We start from the raw sequence: 23,044 nt of genomic DNA, 5'->3' as shown, positions 1-23,044 counted from the left end.
CAGTCTTGTTATGCTTCGCCTGGATAGAGACACATTCTCAAATGCTTCTTTTTTTCTCATGGGCATAATAACAGTTCACCAAATAAACTTCCCATCGGAGAATAGTTTACCTTTGTTACTGCTATTTGTGCAATTTTATGGGAAAAGACAAAGCTGGTCTTGACTGCTTCTTCCTTGGATGTGTAATGCTTGGTAAAAAAAAAAGTTCTTCTGTCTTCACATATTAGTTTGCGCTCTGCATCATTCAAGTTCTTGTATTTTTATGTAGGTGCTTAGTCTCATAATGGCAATTCAAACTGTAATCCTTCAACATAGCAATCTTCTCACCACAAACTAAGCACACTGCTTTATCTCTAACACCATCTCTTGTTCAAAACGCTACATTCTGCATCAATCTGTACTCACATAGCAAGCAGGTCTGGCCCGGATCTGGTATCAAGCCGGCACTGCTGGCGGACTTCTGGCATGATAAGACGTATGTCATCCAGATATGGGCCAGGCCTGACATAGATGGCACTGTCTACGTGATGGCATGCCATATCTGGCTTGATTGTGGTTTGGTTTATGTGGCCCAGGCCCACAGAAAACAGGTCTGGCCCAGATCTGGAATCAAGCTGGCACTTCTGACTGACTGGTGTTTTGGCAGAGTGTATGTCAACCAGATGTGGGCCACGTCTGGCAATGATGGCACTATTTATGTTCCTATTTTCCTATTTTAGTTAGAAGACCCAAATGCCACTCTACTGCTATGGTAGCCAATGTTTCAAATGCAGGTTTGACAGGTTTGTGAGTGTACACTTTATCCAAAACCTAGTGAGGGCTTACTCATCTTTGCCAGTGGGAGGCTGTAGCTCAGGTGGTAGAGCAGGTCACAAACTGATTGGAAGGTTAGTGGTTTGATCCCTGGCTCCTCCAATCTGCATGTCAAGAGTGTGAAAGTAGTTAGGAAGCCCTCAGTTAAGCAAAAGTATGTGATTGGGTGAATGTGGCATGTTGTATTGAGCACTTTGAGTAATCTGGGAGAGTAGAAAAGTGCTATATAAGAATCAGTCCACTCACTGTCTGAACAGAGTTTTGGCATGTTACTTCTGCATGTTCTGGTGTTACGCCCCAGTCTAGGGGTACAGGAACGCAACATAAGTTTGAAAAGATTGCCCCGCCCTGGTCCCCAAAACCATACACAGAGGGAAAACCAATTTCTTAGTGAATGGTGGTTTATTTATCTACACTGCAAAAATGAAGCTCCGGGGTGAACAAAGGCCAAAATAACAAACAAAACAAGCTAAGTCAGGAGGAGGTGTTATCTAAAACCCTATGTGAAATCAAACATCAAACAAAAGACAAGCGCTACACCTAACTCCCTAACTGAAATAAACAAGAGAAAACAGTGCAAGGAAAACGATAAGGCAGCTCACCCCTTCTGTTCCAGTGCTATTTACAAGGTGCTATTTACAATGAAAACTAATGTACACACTATATACAGAACTCAGAAAGTGGCACAAATGTCTCAGGTTTTAGAGGCCAGGGTCAGGTCTGCTGCTGCTGTCAGTGGCTGCCTGGGACAACTCCTGGTGATGGATTTTGAATGCGACCACATGATCAGCGGACCAATCGGCAGCCGTCAGCTCATCCAATCCGGGACCTGCAAAGACTTAAAGGCACAGACAAAGAAAACAACTACTAAAGCAGATTATGGCCAGGGCCATAACATCTGGTACATGTTGTTATTGCATGGCTTGTTTAAAGTATACATTAGGCTGACATCTGGGGCCAGAGCTGAAATTGTTCTGGGCCAGCAGTGTGTCTACAACTGGCCCGTGGCTGCACACCACCTACAGATGGCCCACATACCGCAAAGAATGACTGCCCTTTGGTGGCCCAGATCAGGTTTGCCAGAGGTAATCCACGCATGGGCCAGCACAGGACCACCAGTGTGTATGCAACTGGCCTTGTGCTGGCCCATGTGTGGGCAACCTTGGGCAAACCAGGTCTGGGCCACCAAAGGGCCGTCGTTCTTTGCGGTATGTTAGCCATATGTAAGCACATTGTGTGGGCCTGATCCGGGCCATACCAATTTTGCTATGTGGGTATGTGTATCAACTGAACACACACACGTCTAATAGCAGTCACCTTCAAAATAAAAGCAACAAAGTTGCATTGTGATTTCCCCAACCCACAAAACCCCCAGAAATCTCCGTTTTCAAAGACCTAAAATGGTGCTAATATGTGGGCAAGAGGCAAAAAGGCTATGTTTTCCAAAATACCTGTGTAGGTGCTGACCTGAAGCTATAATGTTAGCTTTTTGGCTTCTGCCATGTTGGTTTTTGAAGCAGATATTATATTATATGAACAAAAGAACAGACTGCTAATTTATTAGCTAATGCTAGCTAGATTCATAGCAAGCTATATTCATAAACTGTATGAGTGCAATGCAGCTAATCAGTGGTGAAAAAACAGAAAACACAAACACAAAAAAGTTACTCACCAAAACCGAAGTACGAACCACACAGCAAGCCATAACAGTAGCCAGTCTATTAAAGATAACACAAAAAGGATCCAGTTTAACAACTTGAGGTAGTGGATGAGGCCTAGCAGAAACTGTAGCTGCCCTTGTCAAGACAGCTATCAGCCAATGCAGACATGTACCTAGTTCAATTATCCAGTTAAGAAAGTCATTTAAAAAAAAATTTCTTAAAAAATTACCCTACTCATAGTTGTTATTAAGGGGGGAATTGTCCATAGACATTCATATTAATGTGTGTTAAGCTTTAAATATGCTTTTTAATGATGGTAAGTCGGACATTCTAACATGGGACTCTAACATGGGATAGCTGGTGAGACAGCTTTGACAGGTTTCGACAGCGAAACCTGGTTTCGACAAAGGATGTTGAAGATGGAGCTGCCAGGCCGGAGGATAAGAGCAAGACTAAAGAGAAGGTTAATGGATGTATTGAAGGAGGACATGGAGCAGGTTGGTATGACGGAGGAGGATACCAGCGATGAGGTGAGATGGAGGCAGATGATCCACTAATGCCAGCAGGTAGAAGAAGAAATAGAAGATTTATGCAAAGTAGAAAGCATTAGACTAATAAAATGCAATACCTTTTCAAAGTAAAATTATTTTTTTTTATAATGACTTTATTTCAGGTTTTATAGGAAGTTATTTGTTAGTTTTCCAGGCATGCATTGAGTAGGCTACTGTATGAAAACCCGTGGTTGTCATATAAGTGAAGTCCTGTTACTAAAAATAACATTTTCTTTGTATTCCAGGGGGTTTAATACGACTTCACTGTGTTAATAATAATCGGTTCAGCAGTTATTTCTAAGTGGGTCAGCCTAGGCTCATTGGCCACAAGGACACTGCTTAATGGGAAATGAAATCCAAAAATATAAGTTACCTTACATAAAGCACAAAACAAATATGGCAGATCCACTTCATACCCAGGATTAGTGAGAGGACTGAAGCTCTTGAGGTTTAATTAGGTTGCGAGGTTCATTGGAGGTGAGGTTGGTGAGCAGGACACGCAATAAAACTTCCTCCTCCCTCCTCCTCCTCCTCCTTCGGACTTTATAAACCAGAACACTCCATTCGCTCCTGCTTTGCGCCCCAGTGAGCATCACATTGGATTACACCGCGGAGGTCAGTGTGCCGAAGATGCAGGAAACAGAGATGATGCTGACCGTGTCGTTCATGAATACGCGACATTTTACATGTTAGAGATAATTTTGTAAAAACAAAACAACAACAAAAAGACAGACCATATTCTCGGATTTTTTTCTAATCGATTCTTTTTAACATTTCCGGTAATATCAATAATATTTTGGTTTACTGCTCCCGGACAGTGTGCCTCCGCTACCCTGTCATGTGCACCCTCCGTCCGGCGTGGCTGTGCGTGCTGCTCGGGCTCTTGCCTTTGGAGATCCAGTCCCAAGCACTGACTCCGCAGAGAACTCACAGACCCAGGTACCCGAACCCCGAAACTTTTAGGGGGATTTAAATATTTGTTTTTAAGTAAATTGTTAAATTCAGAATATCTTCTTAACTAATAACCTTAATGGAAAACAACTTTAATTTTGCTGCTTTACTTTGATGCACATTTTGTATTTTTCCTCTTTTCCCCCCATACAAGATAAAGTATAAAGCAATGTTAAAAGGTTTTGTGAGTAATTGTGAATAAATTTGCACCACATAACACCCTTTAAACTCTCTCTTTAGAAATAAAAAGCCTTTGTAAAAAGGTAACTTTGGCAAAACAATGACTACACATCACAGCATTTGAAGAAAAAAAAGAAAGAAATAAAAACATAAAAGAGAAGAAAAGGGGTCTAGTGACGGAGTAAGGTAATTCCTCTCAGTAGCAGCAGGAGGTGAGACAGAGGTGAAGGTGATTTAGTGGGATTTGGGACAAGGATACATGCGCATACCGAGGGGCCAAGCAGCAAGCAAGCAGTCTGAATAAGACACCAGCAGCTTGTAGGTTCCTTAAGAACATGTTATGATGTGGCTGCTTCAAGGCCAGCAGCACGCCGTTTAAAATTACCGTCACATGCAAACCCACAGGTCGTTACTTTGTTTTCTGCTACCTTGGTAGATCTAATCAGAGAAAACTTCTTACGCTGTTTTGTGCGTGTGAGAAAGAAAGCGTAAGAGAGGGAGAGGGGTTATGCTCCCTGAGTCTAAGTTATATAAGAGGGATTTCTCCCCTTATTTGCAGCTTTTATAAAGCTTTAATCCCACATTAGTGTTAATACACCTTATCTATTGTTCGAGAGCTAAATTAGTGCAATAACAGTGTAAGATAAAAAGGCATCAAGGCAATGCATTTCATACAATTATTTTTATTTTTATTTTTTCAGAACTATTCCTGCTTGTTTATTTGATTGTTTTTCCTCAACAACACCAATAAGAATTATCAATTTGATTAAGTTGTGTAGCATTATATACTAAACATCTCTGGCTAATGGGGGTGGGGGTTGTGGGGAACCCCATCTCAAACGTCTCAGTGTGATTCAGTGCTGTTGGATGTAACGTAATATTGCTGCTGGCTCTCAGCAAAGTGAGCCTAAAGAAATAAAAGAGGAGAGAAAGAAAAATGAAAGCATCCTGCTGTAATTTTAAAAAGACAGAGCCAAAAGGAGGGAGGGGGTCGTGCTGTTAGTGAAGCTGTGGGCAACCCATAGGGACAAAAGGGTGTGTGTGTCTGTGTACACGTATGTGTCTGCATGTGTGTTCAGTCTCTCTGTGAACAGCCCCATGCTGAGCTCTAACTGGGGAAGAATGTTGGAGACGCTCCTTTTGGTCTCTCAGATTCAGGTTCACATCCTGAATCACACATGAGAGGTGAGGGAATGGGGGTTGCAATAGAAAGAAAAACACAAAAGGGGGTTCAGCTTATTACATACTGCTATCATGGAGTGTTAATTGCTGCCAGATATTATAGGCAACAATCATTTCTGTTTTCCTTCCTGTGAGTTATGACCAAATTTCATTTTAAAGCATCTCAGCTGCTCAAAAAATAACTTTTTTACAACTTTACAGTAAGTTTCATTGACGATAAGCAATCCCTCTCTGTTCTCCAGCTAGTACCGCCATTAAACAGACCAGGTGGGCAAAGAAAACTGTGACTGGGAAATGGATATCACTATCATCAGATCTTGTCAACTCATAATAAAGTCGTACTTTTAATGTAACTGGCTGTAACAAAGCCAGGGTGAGATGCTGTCTAAAGCTATCCCTTCTCACATGTAGCACACAGCAGGCGATGTGAGGTGTGTTCTCACTTCTGAAGGAAGAAGGTGAGGTTGGTGCCTAAGAAGGCAGGACACATGAGGTCCTCTCACTCTCTGTTACATATATCTAACTGCGTCTGACATTTTTGTGCTCGCATGCACCTCTGGTGGGCAGTTTCTCATCTACAAGAACTCAGGATGCAGTGAATGCATGTTCACAGCTATAAATCTACAGCCAGTGGAGACTAAGGATGCACTTTAAAGAATGCAAGATGGTTTTTCACTGCACTCTGACCCATCCACTGCTAAACAGAAAAGAAAGAGTGGTATTTATGCAAATGTCTGAATGAGGCAAGGGAATGTGCTATGAAGACGATGAAACATGGAAAGCTGATTTGTCCAGATGGCATACCTGTGGAGGTATCTCCATACCTCCACAGGTCTGGAGTCTAGGAGAGAAGACAGGAGAGTTTGCTTATTTTTGCCAGATTGTTTAACATAATCTTGAAAAATGAGAAGATGGAAAAGTTGTGTACTGAATTTCAAGAACAAGGGTGATGTTCAGAGCTATAATAACTACAGAGCCACTCACAAAGATATGAGAAAGAGCTGTTGAAGCTTGACCGAAGCTAGTAATGATTAATGAGCAGCAGTACAGCTGAAAAGGAGCAATACGGAGAAGGTCAGGAGGAGTTGCACTGTGTCCTTGTAGGTCTATAGAAAGCATGCGGAAGGGTGCCAACAGAGGAACTGTGGTACTGCATGAGGAATTTAGGAGTGACAGAGAAGAGTGTGAGAGTGTTGCAGGAAATGCATGAGGACAACGAGACAGAGGTGAGGTGCGCAGTGGGAGTTCAAGGTGGGGTTGAGCCCCGTCTATTTTGCAAAGGTGATGGAGAGGCTGACAGATGAGGTCAGGCAGGAGTCTCCGTGGACTAGGATGTTCACACATGGCATTGTGATCCATAGTGAGAGTATGGAGCTGGTGGAAAAGAGTCTAGAGTGATGTAGGTATGCTCTGGAGAGAAGAGGGAGGAAAGCCAGAGGAAGCAAGACAGAACATTTGTGTGCATGTAAAGGAGACAGGTGGAAAGGTGAAGAAGAACACCCATCCCCGTATCTTGTAGTACGGTGGATAAGCAAAACCTTTTCACCACAATGAAAATGCAGACACTAAAAATTACTGGAAGTAAAATAAAAAATAGGCATATGTGTTTACTGTATTGGTTCTTTGCTGTATATTAGCTTACCTGTATTAGATGTGTTAGAAACTAGCAAGTAGCTCAGTGGCCCAGATTTCTTGTTACTGGGAGGCAGTTTGGTGCCAAGTGCCTTTCCCTTCAGTGGCAGTTGATTTTAAACCTCACCACAGGGGGCCATTTAACCATGTATGTGTGTGAGTAAATGCACAAATGTGTGTTTTTTTGTGCAGAAAGAAAAAGAGACAGGCAACTACAGATGTCAGCACACGCATGTAAAGATGAATAAAGCCAAGAGTTTTCTTACGCTGTGTACCGCATGCATGCAAAAGTCTGCATCTCAGTTTGACAGTCACGTGTCACAGTCACGTGTTTTGACTAATTCTCCACCATGCAACATTATGCCAGTGTGTGTGTGTCTAAGTGTGCACGCTTCATTCACCATCCATTAAAACCAGTTCAGTTCACCTAGCCTAAAGTCAATGGTATAACACACAATGAATGTGTGTTCTCGTGTGTGTTGGCAGTGAGAGCTAAAGGTGTCCAGCCAGAAGAGTGATCAGAATACCAGTCAGGATTAGTTACAGGATAAAATGGTAATCTGGCCCACTTTTCACAACAAACAAACAAACATTATCTTACTTCATCCATCCCTCTGCCTTTATTCTTTGTTCCTTACATACTGAATATACAATATCATTTTTTGCAGTACAGAATTATAAGTCATGCGTAAGGCAGTGTTGTGTTTGACAAAACTATAAAAGTATTAAAGAGAATTAGGGACGATGAGGGTTTGCAGTCATTTGACTTAACCACTTGCTCCTGTCAGCAGTATAAAAGGGCTGGAATAAACAGACAATTGCTTTATTGCAAACCTTTAATTTACCTGTGCAGTATTATGTCATCGCTGGTTGCTTACATGACAAAACATACCCCCTCTTTGCACTTGAACTTTTGAGCATCTGGGAGAAAGTGGGAATTATTTTTTTCTTTTTTAAATAGAAAAGGTATTGTGATGATGTGAGGGGAAAAAAACGTGTGCAGACAGCAGGAGACTGAGAAATAAAGTACTTAAAACCCACTCAAGGGGAGTGGAGGAGGTGTAGGAGCCCCTCACCACCAATCTACATTGTGCTTTGTCACTTCCCGGAACTGTTGTGAGATTTGCCGACTTGCATACTGTTATTGATTAACCATGTCTTTTTTTTTTTTTTGACTGAGCGGATGTCAGTGTCTTGGTTCTCGACTCTGTTGGTTTAAACCACTTTGGTCCGGTTGGGAGCTGGAAACAGAGCAGCCTTTAGATGTCGCTAGCAGAAATTTTAGACCGACTGGTTGCATTCTTTTTTAATTATTGACTAAAATGAACTTATCACCCTTTTAACTGTGTTTTGAAGATTAATGGGGGAAAGCAGTGCTTTAATGTTTAAGCAATGCACATAGACGGTTAGATAGCTACAGGCAGAACTACTACCTGTGCACCACTCTGTCTTTCTTTATCATCTCTTCTCAAAAATGAGACCTCAGACTGAGCACAGCAGACATTCCTGCAGTGCAACCGTGAATCCTGTAAGGCGTTTATCCAGTTTCACTGTGAAACTCAAGCAGGTGACATGCATGACTGCCAATCATCACATTTGAACAGGTATTGCTAATGTTGCGCGTTTACACAGTCACCCTTTCATATCCACACAGTTGTTCAATTTTAAATTGCTGCGTTAGGCGGGGATGAGGTTAATTGAAGTTATACTAAAGGATTCACTAAGTCTTCAGGAAATGAATCTGCACCAACGTAATGTACCCTAAAGTCATGGGGGCTCCATAGTAGAGTCAGAGATCCTTAGTTTGATCCTGAGAGGCGACATATATCCCTTTGGGGTTGCATCAATAAGGGAACCTGCCAAGTCAAACATGCAACAAACCCACTGTGACAACCCTTTGTGAATAAGGCAGCAGCTGAAAGTAGTATTATTACCCTAAAGTCACGTTTATATGACGTATGTGAATGTGATTCCCTGGAAATATTTTCTGTCTTTCTGTCTGTTTTTCTCAGGCTGAGTTTTCCCAGAACCTCTAAATTCCCAAAGTCCTTTCACCCCAGCATCGTGCCAACTGTGTCTGATCTCTCTGTCGCTGCTCACAACCAAATTACAGAGGAAGACGGACAGATCATCTGGAGGGCCTTGCTCCCACACAAAGATCCCCCGCCAAAGCCCTTTGACCTGTTGGTCGACCAAAGCCACAACGTGCTACCGGAGGTGCCAGTCTGGCAGCACGGGTCACGGGGTCGTCGCCATGCTGGTAGAGGCAGGGGCCACCCCCACCTGATGAGGGTGGGGTGTGTCCTAGGCACCTGTCAGGTTCAGAACCTCAGCCACCGTCTGTACCAGCTGATTGGACAGAGTGGGAGGGAAGACTCCTCCCCAATTAACCCCCGCAGTCCTCACAGCTATGGATAAGGCCACACCCACTCACCCACACTCAAGACAACTTCATCAACACCTGCTGGCAAATTACCCAGGTCCACTGTTACACTAACTATATGTTCAGGCTCAAAAATATCGCTACTGCTGTCATTCCTTAACAGAGCAGTTGTGGGGTTTTTTACAGCTTGGGTCTTATTTTTATAGTTTTGACTAAAACTCTCATCAGTAATAAGAACAAGGTACTCACAGAGTAAACTGTTGAACGCTTTGAATGAGGCAACATCATGAAAAAGACAACAGCAAAGACTAAGAGGCCATTTGGAAAGGTCAGAGTCCCTTGACTGGAAACAGCAGACTGCTTTTTTTTTTATGTCAGAGTGCTTTGGTCACTCAGGAGTCTTTCCCAAGACAACTTCCTGCTTCAACTCATTATCACCAATTTGAGATTGAATCTATCAATTATTCTGACGAGTACATTGCTATTGTAAGCTACAGATACGATTGTCAAATCTGTAAAAATAACACTTTTTAAAGATTATTACCTGTAGTGTGGGCTACAGCATTATACCGAGCTAAAACTAGAGTCCTATATGTTTTGGCATTTACAGCACGACTATCTTTGTAACCAGACAAGCCTCTCTCAACCAATCCCTACCTGACTAATGTCTGCTGATGAATGGTTATCCTCCTCCTCTTAACTTACCTGAGCTCAGTGTTAATCCACAATGTGTCTTGAAAGCACATTTATCCCTCTCTGCTTCAGTGCAGACAGAACCCGAGAATAACCCCCAATCAAACCCAATTAACCCTTCACCCAAAAACCCACAGTGCATATGATCAGCCAAAATAACCACTAACCCTAATCCGTAATCTGTCTGTACACTTAACAGACACCGTAGCAGGTCTCAACTCTATTAAACCAGAGGGAGGACAGCCGCACTCGATATTCTCTGCATCAGTTTGAGCCTTAATTGATCATTTATAAGGCCTTACAGTGTTTTGCCTTTCACCAGCGCAGATTAAGCATGCCAGTGAATTTAGACCATCATTTTTTAAGCTTTATAGTTTGTTTTATTCTTTTCTCTCTGTGTGCACATCAGCTCATTATAACTCCCGTTTTGGTAGTTCACACAGGCTATTATTAGGAATGCATGAAAGCACTTTATTATCCTTTACATTCAATATGACTTGAATTTTAAAGGTGTGTTATTTAACTTTAAATGAATGGGTCAGTTTTGCTGTAAATATCACACTTTAGTAAATCTTTGTTTTCATATACACTCCATTCAAAGACACAAGTGTCCTTTTGTAAACCATTGTGCTGTTTTCTTCTAACACTGATGTTAAATAAAACCTTTATAGTTATTTCACCTGTCAACAGCAAATCGAGGCGTCAGTGTGAAGTTTTTTGTGAACATTTCATGCTGTATTATACTGACAATATTTTACAAATGAAGTAAAGTTACAAACCAGCATCATTTTACCCTTTTCATATCCATGTTGCCTCCTTTATTCTTTCACTATGAAACACTTTTTTGTCCATTCCTAAAAGGTGAGTGTGACTTACATTCACGTTTCATTTCCTGTACATGCACAGAACAAAGCAGGTAGAGTTCAAATGTTCAGAAAAAACACACATTGTAAGTCACGTTCATAAACAAAGAGCAGAGGCAGGGGCTAATGAGGCTACCAGACTTGATCCAGCTCCTTCTACAGCCACAAATAGCTTTAGATATAAAACATATTTTACACAAGTATAATAAACCCCACGGTTTGCAACATTGCAACATCAGATGTGCCATGCTTGATCGCATGCAGGCTGTTGTTTCTCAACAGTTTTGGGAGGCATTTAATGTGGCCAATTAGATTTAAGAGTGGGCCAAGCCTCTACCACCCCCAGATACACCCCTTAAACGCAAATCAGAACTAGAAATATTTAAGCTTTTCTGAGAAGTTATCTTGTTTGTGTCCAAAAAATTATGCCCAAAAATGTTTTTTTATGCCGTACAGTATTATTAACACATAAAACAAAATGTAAAGATCTGTTGTACTCCGTGTCCTCTCCGAGGGAATGTAAAGGTTGCAAATCAAAATTCAAATCCAAATATCTCATCACAGCAAAGCGGAAAAATATGAAGGTTTTCCTGTCGTCTGTTCAGTCTTTACAATGTTCACCTTGTGACCTGGTAAAGAGGCAGGCATTTGGTTTATGTGACAGACAGCAATCAATAAAAAAAATAGAAGTCACGAAGTAACGCTTGTTTGGACATCTTTGTCAACTTTACCTCTGTTAATCTGCGTTTGAACCAGCTGATACTTGAAAGACAGGACCGTTGATACTGAAAAATCCCAAGTCAGAGCCTGCCTTCATGAGGACCAGTACCCATAGATTACAAGAAAGCAGAATTGTTTTGCTATTTAAATAGTTTGTGATATAGTTCGCAGACATGTAAATATGACAAATCTACTGTATGTAATGCATACATAGTATTAAAAACAGATCTACATATGTGTAAAAACTTTTCCCCCCCGATAATTATAAAAAAAATAAAAACAACTTAACTGTGAAAAGAAGTACTGAGTCATTCTACATAAGCCCAAACATGCAATCTGCTGATCACTGAAAAGCTCTTCCTGGAACGGACAGACACTCTGACATACAAAAACACACAAACAAGGCCAACGTGCAACACAGCGTACCCCATTACATAAAATTTGGTTAAAGTGTGACAGGACATTGCTGTAAACCTAGCCCCCAATGCACGTCAAAAAGGTTACAGTTTGAACCAGGAGGATATATATGGGCAGGCGGACAGTGACCACCAGAGCATCGACGCATCACAACCCATCACAACCCAACAGTAACTGTGATTTCACCTATCAGCCATGAGGATCATTAACATTGTAAGTGTAATTTTTGCCCATTCACACCATTCATTTGAAAGCAGAGTTGCTGCATAGCTTTGTAAAATCTGAAAATGTACTTTTTACTGCTCAAAGGGTCCGGACCCGTCTCTGGCATATCGGCCAAATTTGGAGACAAGTAAGGCGAAAGACAAGGAAGACTACAGAAACTTTGAGGTAATTAAACAAACCAGCTTAATTCCACATTAATTTATGAGTTGAAGGAAAAAACTGAGGTTATAATTACAGGCAGACATAACTGCTTTAAGTTAAAAAAAAAAAAAAAAGCTGAGCTTCAGAGTGAGCCAAAACTTAAGCAAAATATCAAAATGTGCCTAACACTAACCCAAGGCTGACCACAAGGGGAGTTCAGGTTCTTATTTTCTACTCAATAGAGTCTGACTTCTGGCTAATTTGATCAGTTCTGTAACAGCAGATCATTCACTCAGTTCATTTAGTCATTCACTGAGTTTAAGCTTCCACAGTGGGGTCAACTCACTGAAAGATAGTTGAGTTTTTATCAGCAGAGGCTGACACAGTTCTGCATATGTCATCAGATTTTTAACTAATCAAACATTACAGTCTAATGCAGATTTTCCGAGAAGCTCATTGATTTGATGGTCTGATCTAACTAAACAACTATGTAACCCAGTGTTAAAAACGGGATTAAAAGTATAAATATTCATACTCTCACAATGGGAATAAATATTGATAAAAACAAAGTTAATTATAATAAATACTGATAAAAAAGCATGTAAATATAAGTTTAATTAATATGTACATATGTATATGTAATATATAAATGGTGTGGGGGCAGAACTTAGTCCTTTAGAGTGTGTTTGTTAGATCCACTGAGCGACCAATCATTGGCCGGTGTTGTGCCAAAAACTGATTGCTTGTATTTAAACTGCTATAAATAACTTGTTGATCTACAATATGTGAAACATATGTCAAATATATCTCTTGTGAATTATATCAAGTCCTCTTAACCAACAAACAACATTCCTGTAACAAGGTAGAAGCCGCAATCACTTTTTGGCAGGGACTTTTATGTATCCTTTATTTATGCAGTTAAAAAAATTATTGTTTATTGTAAGTGGACAAAAGGAAGCTGATTGATTACAATTAAGTACAATAACACAGCTACAAAGATAATTGAGAAACAGGTAATTTTTTTAAATTTTGTATATAACCCCTTTGCAATACCTGTTCACCGAAGTCTATTTAGCAACATACGTAACGATATTACACATAAAAAAACACACGGAAACATTGGAAATCAGTTTTTGCTTTTGAGAATCTGTTGGTGTTGGTCTGTGTTTTCAGAGCGGAAACCTAATTGACCGTGTCTTCAACACGTACAGCCTGATGCACACCTATCAAACAGTGGAGTTTGTAAACCAAAAGGTGAGAAAATTAGAAGGAAAAAAAAAAACAGTGAGTAAAACCTGGTACAAAGAGAACATTTTAAAAAAGAGACCTGGATATTAAAAATAAGGTCTGTCACTATGTGAAATGATCAGTTACAGATTCATGAATGGCAGCTTTTAGTCAATCACACTGAACTTGTGCGACCTCTGGATTTGCCTCTGGATGAGCAAACTTGACTCAGACTGAGCAAACAAAAAAGAAAGAGGTCTGAATCACAGACCAGTCTCTGGCCTTAACATTGTTTACTTAACCTAATTCTCCTCACAAAGTTATACATTGAATATATTGTCATATATTTGACAACATGATGTGCTTTTGCTTTATTATAAACGGCAGAATATTAGTGTTAACTGCTGAATAGCATCGTGTCTGTGAAGGTTCTCAGTCATCCAGGTCATCGTAGTCAAAGGAGCTTGCAAAGAAAAGCGTCTGGACTTCTTTAAGTTGCTTGAAGACGTTTCACCTCTCATCCAAGAAGCTTCTTCAGTTCTAAGGTCAAATGGTGGAGAGTCCCAGATTTAAACCTAGTGGGAGTATCCCCCCACAGAGGGAAAAAAGGACCCCCTGATGATCCTCTAATCGCCTGAGCCAAGGTGTGGAACTGGGTGTGGGTCCCAATCAGCCAGGGTTTCGGGTGAGCTCATTGTGAAACCTGGCCCCACCTTATCATGAGAATTCCTGAGGTCAGATGGCCCAGGATGTGCGTGGTCGTTAAGGCGTCTAGGGGAGGGAACTCAAAACTGGATTATAGATGGCAGACAGTTGGTGTCGTAAACCACCGCCTCTGTTCAAAGATGATCGCTCACAGTGGACATAGATGGCTTCTTTCAAACCATCTGTCCTCTCTGTCCAAAATGTGAACATTGGCATCCTCGAAAGAGTGACCTTTGTCCTTTAGATGCAGATGGACTGCTGAGTCTTGTCCTGTGGAGGTGGCTCTTCTGTGTTGTGCCATGCGCTTGTGAAGTGGCTGTTTGGTCTCTCCAATGTAGAGGTCTGAGCATTCCTCGCTGCACTGTACAGCATACACCACATTGTTAAGTCTGTGTTTTGGAGTTTTGTCTTTTGGGTGAACCAGTTTCTGTCTGAGCGTGTTGCTGGGTCTGAAATGCACCGGGATGTCATGCTTGGAGAAAACTCTCCTGAGTTTTTCTGATACACCGGCAACCTTTACATGCGTGTGTTCCTTCACACGCATGTGCAAGGAACACACGCATGTAAAGGAAGCACTCAAAACGTGCAGCTATCCTAAATGGGCGTTCTTAAAGTCAGCAAAGAGGCACAGAAAAGAAGATCAGACACCAGCGAGGGAGGATAAGAAAGACAGACGCAACAACATTGTCATCCCCTATGTAGCCGGTGTATCAGAAAAACTCAGGAGAGTTTTCTCCAAGCATGACATCCCAGTGTATTTCAGACCCAGCAACATGCTGTGGGGAGACACTCCCACTAGGTTTAAATCTGGGACTCCCCACCATTTGACCTTAGAACTGAAGAAGCTTCTCGGATGAGAGGTGAAACGTCTTCAAGCAACTTAAAGAAGTCCAGACGCTTTTCTTTGCAAGCTCCTTTGACCGCTGAATAGCATCACTTCTATCTGTTCACCAGAGCATTTTTCACACACCGCTTGGAGTTATTTAACTGTCTAATATTGATGCAGCACACTGAATGGAACGGTTGTAACCACACCCGGATGGGGATGATGGATGCCATCATGTCTCTAGACCAGCTTGTGGATGAGTCTGATCCCGATGTGGACTTCCCCAACTCCTTCCACGCTTTCCAGACTGCTGAAGGCATCCGCCAAGAACACCCAGACAAAGGTAAAGTGCAGAGAGAGAATCAGAAATGCACCGAGACTGTGGAAAAGCTCATGCTATAGAGTAAATATCTTTTACTTACTGTACCTCTCAGAATGGTTCCAGCTGGTTGGTCTGATCCATGATGTCGGAAAGATCATGGCTCTCTGGGATGAACCGCAGGTGAGGGATGGGTCCAAGATAGGTAAAGCTGGCACAGCAGATTCATCTGTTCAAAGTTTTCAGAGCTGCTTTTCCTCAAACGGAAGTTTTAACACAGTTGTGTTCATTTAGTTTATTGCTCATTATTGTTATTATTACTATATAAATCCCATTTGTTTCATGTTTAATTTTAATAGGTTTCTAAGGTAACTGTCTGTGTCTCTGTGTCCTGTAGTGGGCTGTAGTGGGCGACACTTTTCCCGTTGGCTGCAAATTTCAAAACTCCATTGTGTTCAGAAACAACACCTTCCTGAAAAATCCAGATGACAATAATCCCAAATACAAGTTGGTATTCTGACGTTGACTCTGCGAATTTCACAAAATAATTGCACATATTTTACAGATGAGAACATTGGAAAAAAAAGTTAACGAAGTGTGCTTGAAAGCAAACTGCTCAGTGGACATAAAAACACACATCTGCATCTGTTCAGTCCACAGTTGGTGTTAATCAGCTGACCAAAAATTTTTTTTTTATTTGTGCTATTGAAAATATGCTCCTTGTAAAATTATGACTGCTGACAGTAAATTGTAGTCTAATTATTAAAAGTGCAGGGAGTTGATCCTGTTATGTTTTTTCCCCCTTTAGCACTGAGTTTGGGATCTACGAACCAAACTGTGGCCTTGACAATGTCCTCATGTCCTGGGGCCACGATGGTAAGAAGCATCATCAGCCACGCATGACTTAAATTATTTTTAAAAGTTCTACTACTATAGAAGAGCATTTATCTATTACACTGTGATCTACACCCTTGCGTTCTTGTCTTCAGAGTATCTCTATAGAGTTATGAAGTTCAACAAGTGCCTCATCCCAGAGGAGGTGAGTTAATTATTACCTTAAATTGTTTTTATCGGGGGCAATTAGCTTTATAGTTGGCACAAAAGTGTTAGGCAACAGGAAAGTCTTGGCTCTGAATTAACAGCTTAAACACTAATTCCTCTTTTCCTCTGACATGGTGCCAGTTCTGCTTGGTGCTCTTTGAGAACCAGGGTAGATTTCAGCAGGTTTAAGAACCAAACATTTAATTGGATTAATTTGTGGGGAAAGACTGATTGCAACTCCAACACAACCGGAGTAAAGGTCAAAGATTAGGCATCAGAACAAAAGGGGTAGAATAGAAGAATTAGTGGATAAATCCCGATTATAGTGGAAAAAATACATTTGTTTTTTCCATGCATACAGTGACTGGAGACACCTCTAATTTGTGTCTCCCTCCAGGGCTTATACATGATTCGCTTCCATTCCTTCTACCCCTGGCACTCCCATGGAGATTACATGCATCTGTGCAACGATAAAGACTTGAAGATGCTGCCCTGGGTCAAAGAGTTCAAGTGAGTATCTTAAACACACATGTAAAATGTGTTCAGTCAAGTTTTGTACCCAGGACTTAACTCTGATTCATCTACAGCAAATTTGACCTGTACACAAAAACCACTGATCTGCCTGACGTCAACAACCTGAAGGTGTACTACCGGTCTCTGATTGACAAGTACTGTCCTGGAGTACTGCAGTGGTAAAACGGACCAAAAGGAACGCTTAAAAAGAAAAATCAACGACAACACTGTTAGAAATCGGTTAGTGGAATGATTTTCTATATTGTGACACTCTGACTAAATGTATAGCTGGACTTGGTGTCTTTCTGTATATAGTTTAGTTTTTACTGGATAAATCAATCTTATTTTGTATATTCTAATCATTATAATAATGCCTATTTTATACAATAAAGCATGTACAAATCAAAATTTCACTTTTATTGTACTGTTACATATATATAAAAAGATTTCAAAACACTACAGTGTTCCATGTGTTTAATTTGAAATCTTAAACAAAAACAAAACACACGTTTGTAGAAAAGGGGAAAAGTGCTTGTGTGATTTAGTTCTGTACATACAGCAAGACGCAAACAGCACAGGCGGGAGACAAACTGTGCCGAACAGTAGCGTCAACGCTAGACAAACCAGAGCCCACATCATCGTTTCTCGTTTCATTCTACATGATTTGTTTGTTTTTTTTTAAACTGGGTTTCTCCAGGTGTTCAGCTGTATATGTCAGAACTGACAAGGAAGGCATTAAAATGTTTAAAAAACTTCTGCAAAGTGATGAAGCAGAAATACAGAGAGATACAGTGTGGTGCAGTGAAGTGTTGGTGAAACAAGGCAGGCATGTTGTTAACGAGTGGCTGATCGGGAAACACAAAAATACAGAAAACATCTTCTTTGGTCATCTTGGTAACATTTTATAAAGGCAGACGTGATAACAGTCTACGATGGATTACCAGTAGCTTTTTCAAGGCCCTCATCTTTTTTCTATCCTTTCTTCATCCTCATCTTCTTCATCAACTTCGTTCTCCTCTTCTCCCTCCTCTTCCACCTCATCTTCACTGTCTGCTTCTTTGTCAGCCTCCTCATCTGCCTGCTGTTCATCAGACTTCTCATGATGGTCTGAAGAAGAGCCGTCGGCCGCATTTTCAGTACGATCGGTCGCTGTGGCCTTGTGAGCGTCTGAAGGCTTCTCTGCATCTTTGCTTTTATGTCGCAATCCCTGAAGTAGACAGAAGGTGGCACTGCAGGCAATCAGGGTCCAGATAAGTGTGTGCGCAGGGACACCTCTGACCTGAGAGCGCACCCACCTCACCGCTTGGGCAACAGTGGTGTTGGACAAACGGCGCGGAGGAGACTTGTCCTATAAACAGAAATCAGTGTGGATCAGTGGTGGTGCTAACACTGGATCTTTTGAGCTGGAAAACTAAGGCTTGTGTTTTTATTACATCACATCACCAATCATGTTAGTTTTGTTTTCACACTGAAATTATGAAACCGACTGCTTCCTATACTGGCATACGTCATGGACATGTAGTCTAATTCATGCAGGAAAATAGAACTGCATGCCGCATCTCATTTTCACCCTCCCCCACACTTTTGACCACTTGTAATATTCTCTACAACTCATCTGAAAAGGATGACACACTGGTGTACAGTGGGTCCTCTTTTCTCTTCTGACTGGTCTGCCTTTTTTGTCCCAGGGAGGGCTTCAAACACAAAAATCTGGTTCTGTGGAACAACTATCCAGAAGCCTAAATCTAATCAGGAGCGAACATTAAGCTCTTCGAATACAGGAAAGCATTTTCGAGAGTTACCTTAAGTCCATATTGGTTGAGCATGCCCTCTAGGAAACTGTTTCCCAGATGCACTATGGGATAGAACTCCTCATCATAGACCCTCCTCCACCAGCGCTCTGGGAAAGAGCTGCAAACAAAGAGTCGGTGAGGTCTAGTTTTAGGATAAAATAAGTAAACCTGCATTAAATTTAGTATGCATGTCTAAAGTCACTTTTTTTTTTTTTTTAAACACCAGAAAATGAAATAAAGGAATAAATCAAGCCGTGAAATGTTTCCAGTGAAGTTTCTTCAATGCATGCAAACACAATGAAGCACGAGGAGAACCAGAGAGCACTGACCCGTCAGCCTTTGATTCGGTAAACCAGTATCTGTAGCGGTGAGCTCGCAGATAGGCAGGCGGCTGCTGGTGAAATGGATACTGGGATACATCCGACTGGATCAGTTCAACAACTGCAGAACACAAAGCAAACTTTAAGAGAACTGTTTGTTCCTGACCAAGGTAATTGAGCACTGTAGAATAGTCTAAGTCAAGACTAAGGTAGAACAGAAAACTTGTAACATGGATCTCTGGTGGATTTTTATTTGCCTCCTGCTACTTTTTCTTTTGATTGCACCACCTTTGAAAATACCATAAAATGTGGCTTTCAAATAAAACCGTATAAACAAACAACATGGGATTTTTTCCCCCTAATTTGATTAACTGAACTTCCCATTAAGCAGCTGCACAAGGAAAATGCAGCTCTCCGCTCTACGTGTTCATACCGTCTCTTTTTCCTTGCAGGAGTCTGTACATCAGGCTGGTGAACCATGGAGATTGCGTATTGGGCCCAAGAGCAGCAAACCACATTTGCCAGTCCAGCCTGGGCTGATGGGGTGTCAGCACAGGAGGAGGTGCACTCAGATTCCCTGGCTTATACATGAACTCAATCTCCTATAAAGAAAAAAAGATTTAAATGAAAATAAGTTAATGTTATGAAATATGCAGTTTTCCTAATTTACAAATTAGAGAATTTTACATCTTGTTTAAGTTCTCACCGTCCATGTGACCCCATCACTGCTTCCCTCAATGACAACCTCGGGTCGCCCGCCAACTCCGGTCATCCTTCTGAACAAACCGTACGAGTTGACTACCTGATAGCGATCAACCATCTCATAGGCTTGGCGCACTCCTGGCCACAACCTGGAGTTGGAATCGTACTCTATGAAGGTAAACGGCACCTGAAAGAGAATCAGGCGATTTACAGCTGATCGCTTATGAGCTTTATCAGTTCCCATGTTTCCAACAGAACTCACCAGGCTGACAGCGAACATTGAAGCTGCAGCCCCTGCGAACACCGTCCACTGGACCGTTCCCCAAAACCTCTTAAAGAAACCAGACACACACGCACACCTAGAAATAAAAGTTAGATGTTAAGTTGCACAACATCTAAAAGGCAACTGCTCAACAAGCAACACATCACAACCATTTATAGGTCAATCTTACCTGAAGAGAGAGGTAACCATCTCCCAGGTGAGTGAGAGGACACCGATCCAGATACAGGGAATAGTGACGGTCTTCAGAAACAGGTTAAACTGGTGGTATGTAAATGCTGCCAAGGACATTTTAAGGAACATGAAAAAAGAGAAGCAAAATTGGTTACAGGCACATAAAAAGAAAAAAAAAAAAAGAAACACTCACCTGTCCGCGAGGAGATGCCTTTCTTAGCTGTATCCAGCTGCAGGTCAAAGCAGATGATTGTTCCAACAATCAGCAGAGCCCAGACCACCAGCTCCAGCAGGTAACACAGCCACGACCACAGCTTTGAGTCTAAATACAGTGGAGAGAGAGAGTGAGCAAAGTTTGTCCTCAATATTTCTTTTAGTCTGAAGGAAGTTGAGATAAAACAAAATGTGCATTCTTCGTGACAAACAGCTACGCCTTAGCCTACGAAACATCGCCTGGGCTGCAGCTGTGCAATGAAGTTTCATACCATCATTCCCGTTATCAGTCTTGTATGCCTTGCGCAACCAGAAATAGACATGGCGATCATCCAGAAGTGACAGACAGAGGGTCACAGTCAGCAGGTTGAAGAAGTTGTAGTTGCCAGACAAAATGATGAAGACTTGAAGCAGCACCTACACGAGGAGAGAAAACAGACTGATTTCATTTTAGAGCCAACATTGAAGTTGATAATACTGCAGGTGAAACTAAAGCAAAACGTGAAAAAATTCATTTCTTTTCACCTGCAAGTAAAAAGCTCCAAGTCGGAGCCTCCGCAGTGGACTGAAGAACAGGAACGGAACAGCGATCTCGATAACGAAGGCTCCCACCACGCTCAGCTTCTGCCAGCACACCGGCAACTGGTGGGCAAACCAGGCCAGAGGGGTTGGGATACACTGAGTCTCGTAGTGATACGTGAGGGCTGCTCAACACACAGCAAAAAGAGGGAGAGAGTAATCAGATGGAGGAAAATGACAGAATGAAATGGGAAAAGAAAACATGACACCACTGTGTAAAGACAGCATAAATGGCATCCATACAGTCACTCATCCGTACCTGTGAGGCCCCACCAGGTGGGACAACGTGAGGTTAGCTTCACCACCCCGGATGCAAACATGAGTCTGAAGAGCAGCCAGCGAGTAAGCCAGAAGGTGACACGATCGTGCTCTCTGACCCCTCGTGACCCTCCGATTAAAGTCAGGGGAGCAACAAGGATACAGAGGAACCCCGTCTCTAGGAGCAGGTTGTCCCTGAAAAGCAAGCAATCAAAGCAAGAGGAGAGACTAGTAAGAAATTGCATCTACAACAGTGTTGCACAGCAGCAGAGACCTTGCAGCACACTGATAAAATGATCTCCTTTAAGCAGCTGCTGTTTTAGAAGCTGTGTGGTATTCAGGAAAAAAATGAACTGCATTGCACTCACCACTGGAAGTAGAGGAAAACCTGGCCTACCTGTAACAGACAAAAGTTTAGTGAGAAATACTGTGACAGGAAAAAACAGAAGAGCGCATTACCACCGTGCAAAATCACCTCATACATAGACAGGTACAAGACCCAGAGGCAGAAGAACACCACACTGTCTCGAAAAGCCTCCACCAGCGTGGCAGCAAGGCTCAGTGCCGCACCGATAAGACACAGCAGCTCCATGGCAGTGTGAGTGTCCAGGCCAAGCCGAGGTCCCAGCCACAACAGCGTGGGAGAGGAGAGCAGCTGCTCCACCAGAGGCTTCCCGCTGTATCGCAGCTGCCAGCGGGCAGGGAGCAGCCCCTCATTTCCATACAGACCTGCACACAAACACGGAAAGCAACAGTACTGATTATGCTGGTGGTGAGCAGTGGATTCATTATGTTACTCTTTTTAATGAATTTTACTTCTCAGTGCTGGAGATTATAATCTGAGTCATTATAATCTGGTGACCTGCTGGGTGGAATCGAAAAATAACAACACTGGTCATACATATGTGATGCAGTTCTATAAGTAAAATGAATGAAAATATTTTATTATAACCACCAGTTCTTAACAAGTTTAACAATGTTGCAAATGTATGTACTATGGCGTAAAAATTAACGAAAATAAACAGTAGTAACCTTTGCAGTGGAAAGTCATGTTGCCATTGCGACTAAATTAAAAAATAGCCCAAATACATTTCCTTTCAAATATGGGCGGAGGAAATTTTTTTTTTTTTTAACTTAACTGGGCTGCAGAGATACCCCTTACATTAAAAACATAGTTCGGGTGTGCTGTGACTCAAAATGCCACCGTATGTCTTTTTTTTTTACAACAGGTTGCTTGTAAATTTGGCCCAGTTGCAGGCTGACCGTGCCCGGGATGAAGAAACTTCCAGGCGGTTCTTCACCACGTCTAACGGCGTGGAAAGCAGAGGAACGGACACACAGGAAGCGCCAAGTTCCCAGCTAACAGGCTAACACATAACATTAAGGGAAGTCAGCTAGCCGCTTCTTGGGCTGCAGAGTTGAGGCTCACCTGGTATCTGCACGTAGAGGGAAACAAAAGCAGTCAAGTAGATGACCGCCATGCACCAGAGGAACATGCGGCGTGGCAGAACAACTTCCCCCATGTTTGACCGACTCCCGTTCTGCTTTTTTACCCCTTCACCTATCGCTGCTACTCCTGTGGAAGCTGGGAGCGGGATTTCACGTAGCTGGGGGACACGTAGAAACGAGCTGCTTACGCTAAATTCACCCGAATGGTCGCTAGGTGCCGCTGCAGGTGGCTT

General features: G+C 42.0%; 3 protein-coding genes and 1 long non-coding RNA gene across 5 annotated transcripts; 2 read left to right on the top strand and 2 right to left on the bottom strand.

Moving 5' to 3' along the window:
- Window positions 1-1,236: 1,236 nt before the first annotated feature.
- LOC308393028 lies at window positions 1,237-3,495 on the bottom strand. The gene is made up of 3 exons (XR_013970908.1): window positions 3,399-3,495; window positions 2,486-2,531; window positions 1,237-1,651 (listed from the first exon to the last, which is right to left on the bottom strand). It is a non-coding gene; the product is annotated as an uncharacterized lncRNA (long non-coding RNA).
- On the top strand, window positions 2,937-10,686 carry adm2b (adrenomedullin 2b). 2 transcript variants are annotated; one of them, XM_080876457.1, is made up of 3 exons: window positions 2,937-3,004; window positions 3,844-3,964; window positions 8,983-10,686. In XM_080876457.1, exons 2-3 carry the CDS (start codon window positions 3,864-3,866, stop codon window positions 9,386-9,388), a joined length of 507 nt encoding a protein of 168 aa, XP_080732583.1. In that variant the 5' UTR covers window positions 2,937-3,004; window positions 3,844-3,863; the 3' UTR covers window positions 9,389-10,686. The 2 variants fall into 2 exon arrangements, with proteins under 2 accessions (XP_080732583.1, XP_080732582.1); XM_080876456.1 differs by lacking the exon at window positions 2,937-3,004 and adding an exon at window positions 3,493-3,640.
- A 4,514-nt stretch (window positions 10,687-15,200) lies between these two features.
- On the top strand, window positions 15,201-17,353 carry miox (myo-inositol oxygenase). Its single transcript, XM_080871434.1, has 7 exons — window positions 15,201-15,513; window positions 15,605-15,672; window positions 15,887-15,996; window positions 16,298-16,365; window positions 16,479-16,528; window positions 16,928-17,040; window positions 17,118-17,353. The coding sequence occupies exons 1-7, from the start codon at window positions 15,345-15,347 to the stop codon at window positions 17,224-17,226; spliced, it is 687 nt and encodes a 228-aa protein (XP_080727560.1). The 5' UTR covers window positions 15,201-15,344; the 3' UTR covers window positions 17,227-17,353.
- Window positions 17,354-17,511: 158 nt separating this feature from the next.
- On the bottom strand, window positions 17,512-23,017 carry lmf2a (lipase maturation factor 2a). Its single transcript, XM_080871418.1, has 14 exons — window positions 22,792-23,017; window positions 21,838-22,091; window positions 21,731-21,759; window positions 21,364-21,557; window positions 21,051-21,229; window positions 20,798-20,942; window positions 20,506-20,634; window positions 20,311-20,416; window positions 20,121-20,217; window positions 19,863-20,045; window positions 19,590-19,758; window positions 19,166-19,277; window positions 18,846-18,954; window positions 17,512-18,391 (listed from the first exon to the last, which is right to left on the bottom strand). The coding sequence occupies exons 1-14, from the start codon at window positions 22,883-22,885 to the stop codon at window positions 18,005-18,007; spliced, it is 2,187 nt and encodes a 728-aa protein (XP_080727544.1). The 5' UTR covers window positions 22,886-23,017; the 3' UTR covers window positions 17,512-18,004.
- Window positions 23,018-23,044: the final 27 nt, after the last annotated feature.

The sequence above is a fragment of the Rhamphochromis sp. 'chilingali' genome (assembly GCF_963969265.1).
Source record: "Rhamphochromis sp. 'chilingali' genome assembly, chromosome: 2".
Taxonomy (NCBI): Eukaryota; Metazoa; Chordata; class Actinopteri; order Cichliformes; family Cichlidae; genus Rhamphochromis; species Rhamphochromis sp. 'chilingali'.
The sequence above is the reverse complement of the archived record's forward strand: the minus strand, read 5'-3'. Positions and strand labels throughout refer to the sequence as shown.

Excerpts from the sequence above, each read along its gene's own strand:
- adm2b (XM_080876457.1), top strand. The coding sequence starts at position 3,864 with ATGTGCACCCTCCGTCCGGCGTGGCTGTGCGTGCTGCTCGGGCTCTTG. Across the intron at positions 3,965-8,982 it reads CAGAGAACTCACAGACCCAG|GCTGAGTTTTCCCAGAACCT; the intron begins GTACCCGAACCC and ends TGTTTTTCTCAG.
- miox (XM_080871434.1), top strand. The coding sequence starts at position 15,345 with ATGCAGCACACTGAATGGAACGGTTGTAACCACACCCGGATGGGGATG. Across the intron at positions 16,529-16,927 it reads AGTGCCTCATCCCAGAGGAG|GGCTTATACATGATTCGCTT; the intron begins GTGAGTTAATTA and ends GTCTCCCTCCAG. Across the intron at positions 17,041-17,117 it reads CCCTGGGTCAAAGAGTTCAA|CAAATTTGACCTGTACACAA; the intron begins GTGAGTATCTTA and ends ATTCATCTACAG.
- lmf2a (XM_080871418.1), bottom strand. The coding sequence starts at position 22,885 with ATGGGGGAAGTTGTTCTGCCACGCCGCATGTTCCTCTGGTGCATGGCG. Across the intron at positions 20,635-20,797 it reads GACTGATAACGGGAATGATG|ACTCAAAGCTGTGGTCGTGG; the intron begins GTATGAAACTTC and ends CACTGTATTTAG. Across the intron at positions 19,278-19,589 it reads CCTGCAAGGAAAAAGAGACG|TTGTTGAACTGATCCAGTCG; the intron begins GTATGAACACGT and ends TGTGTTCTGCAG.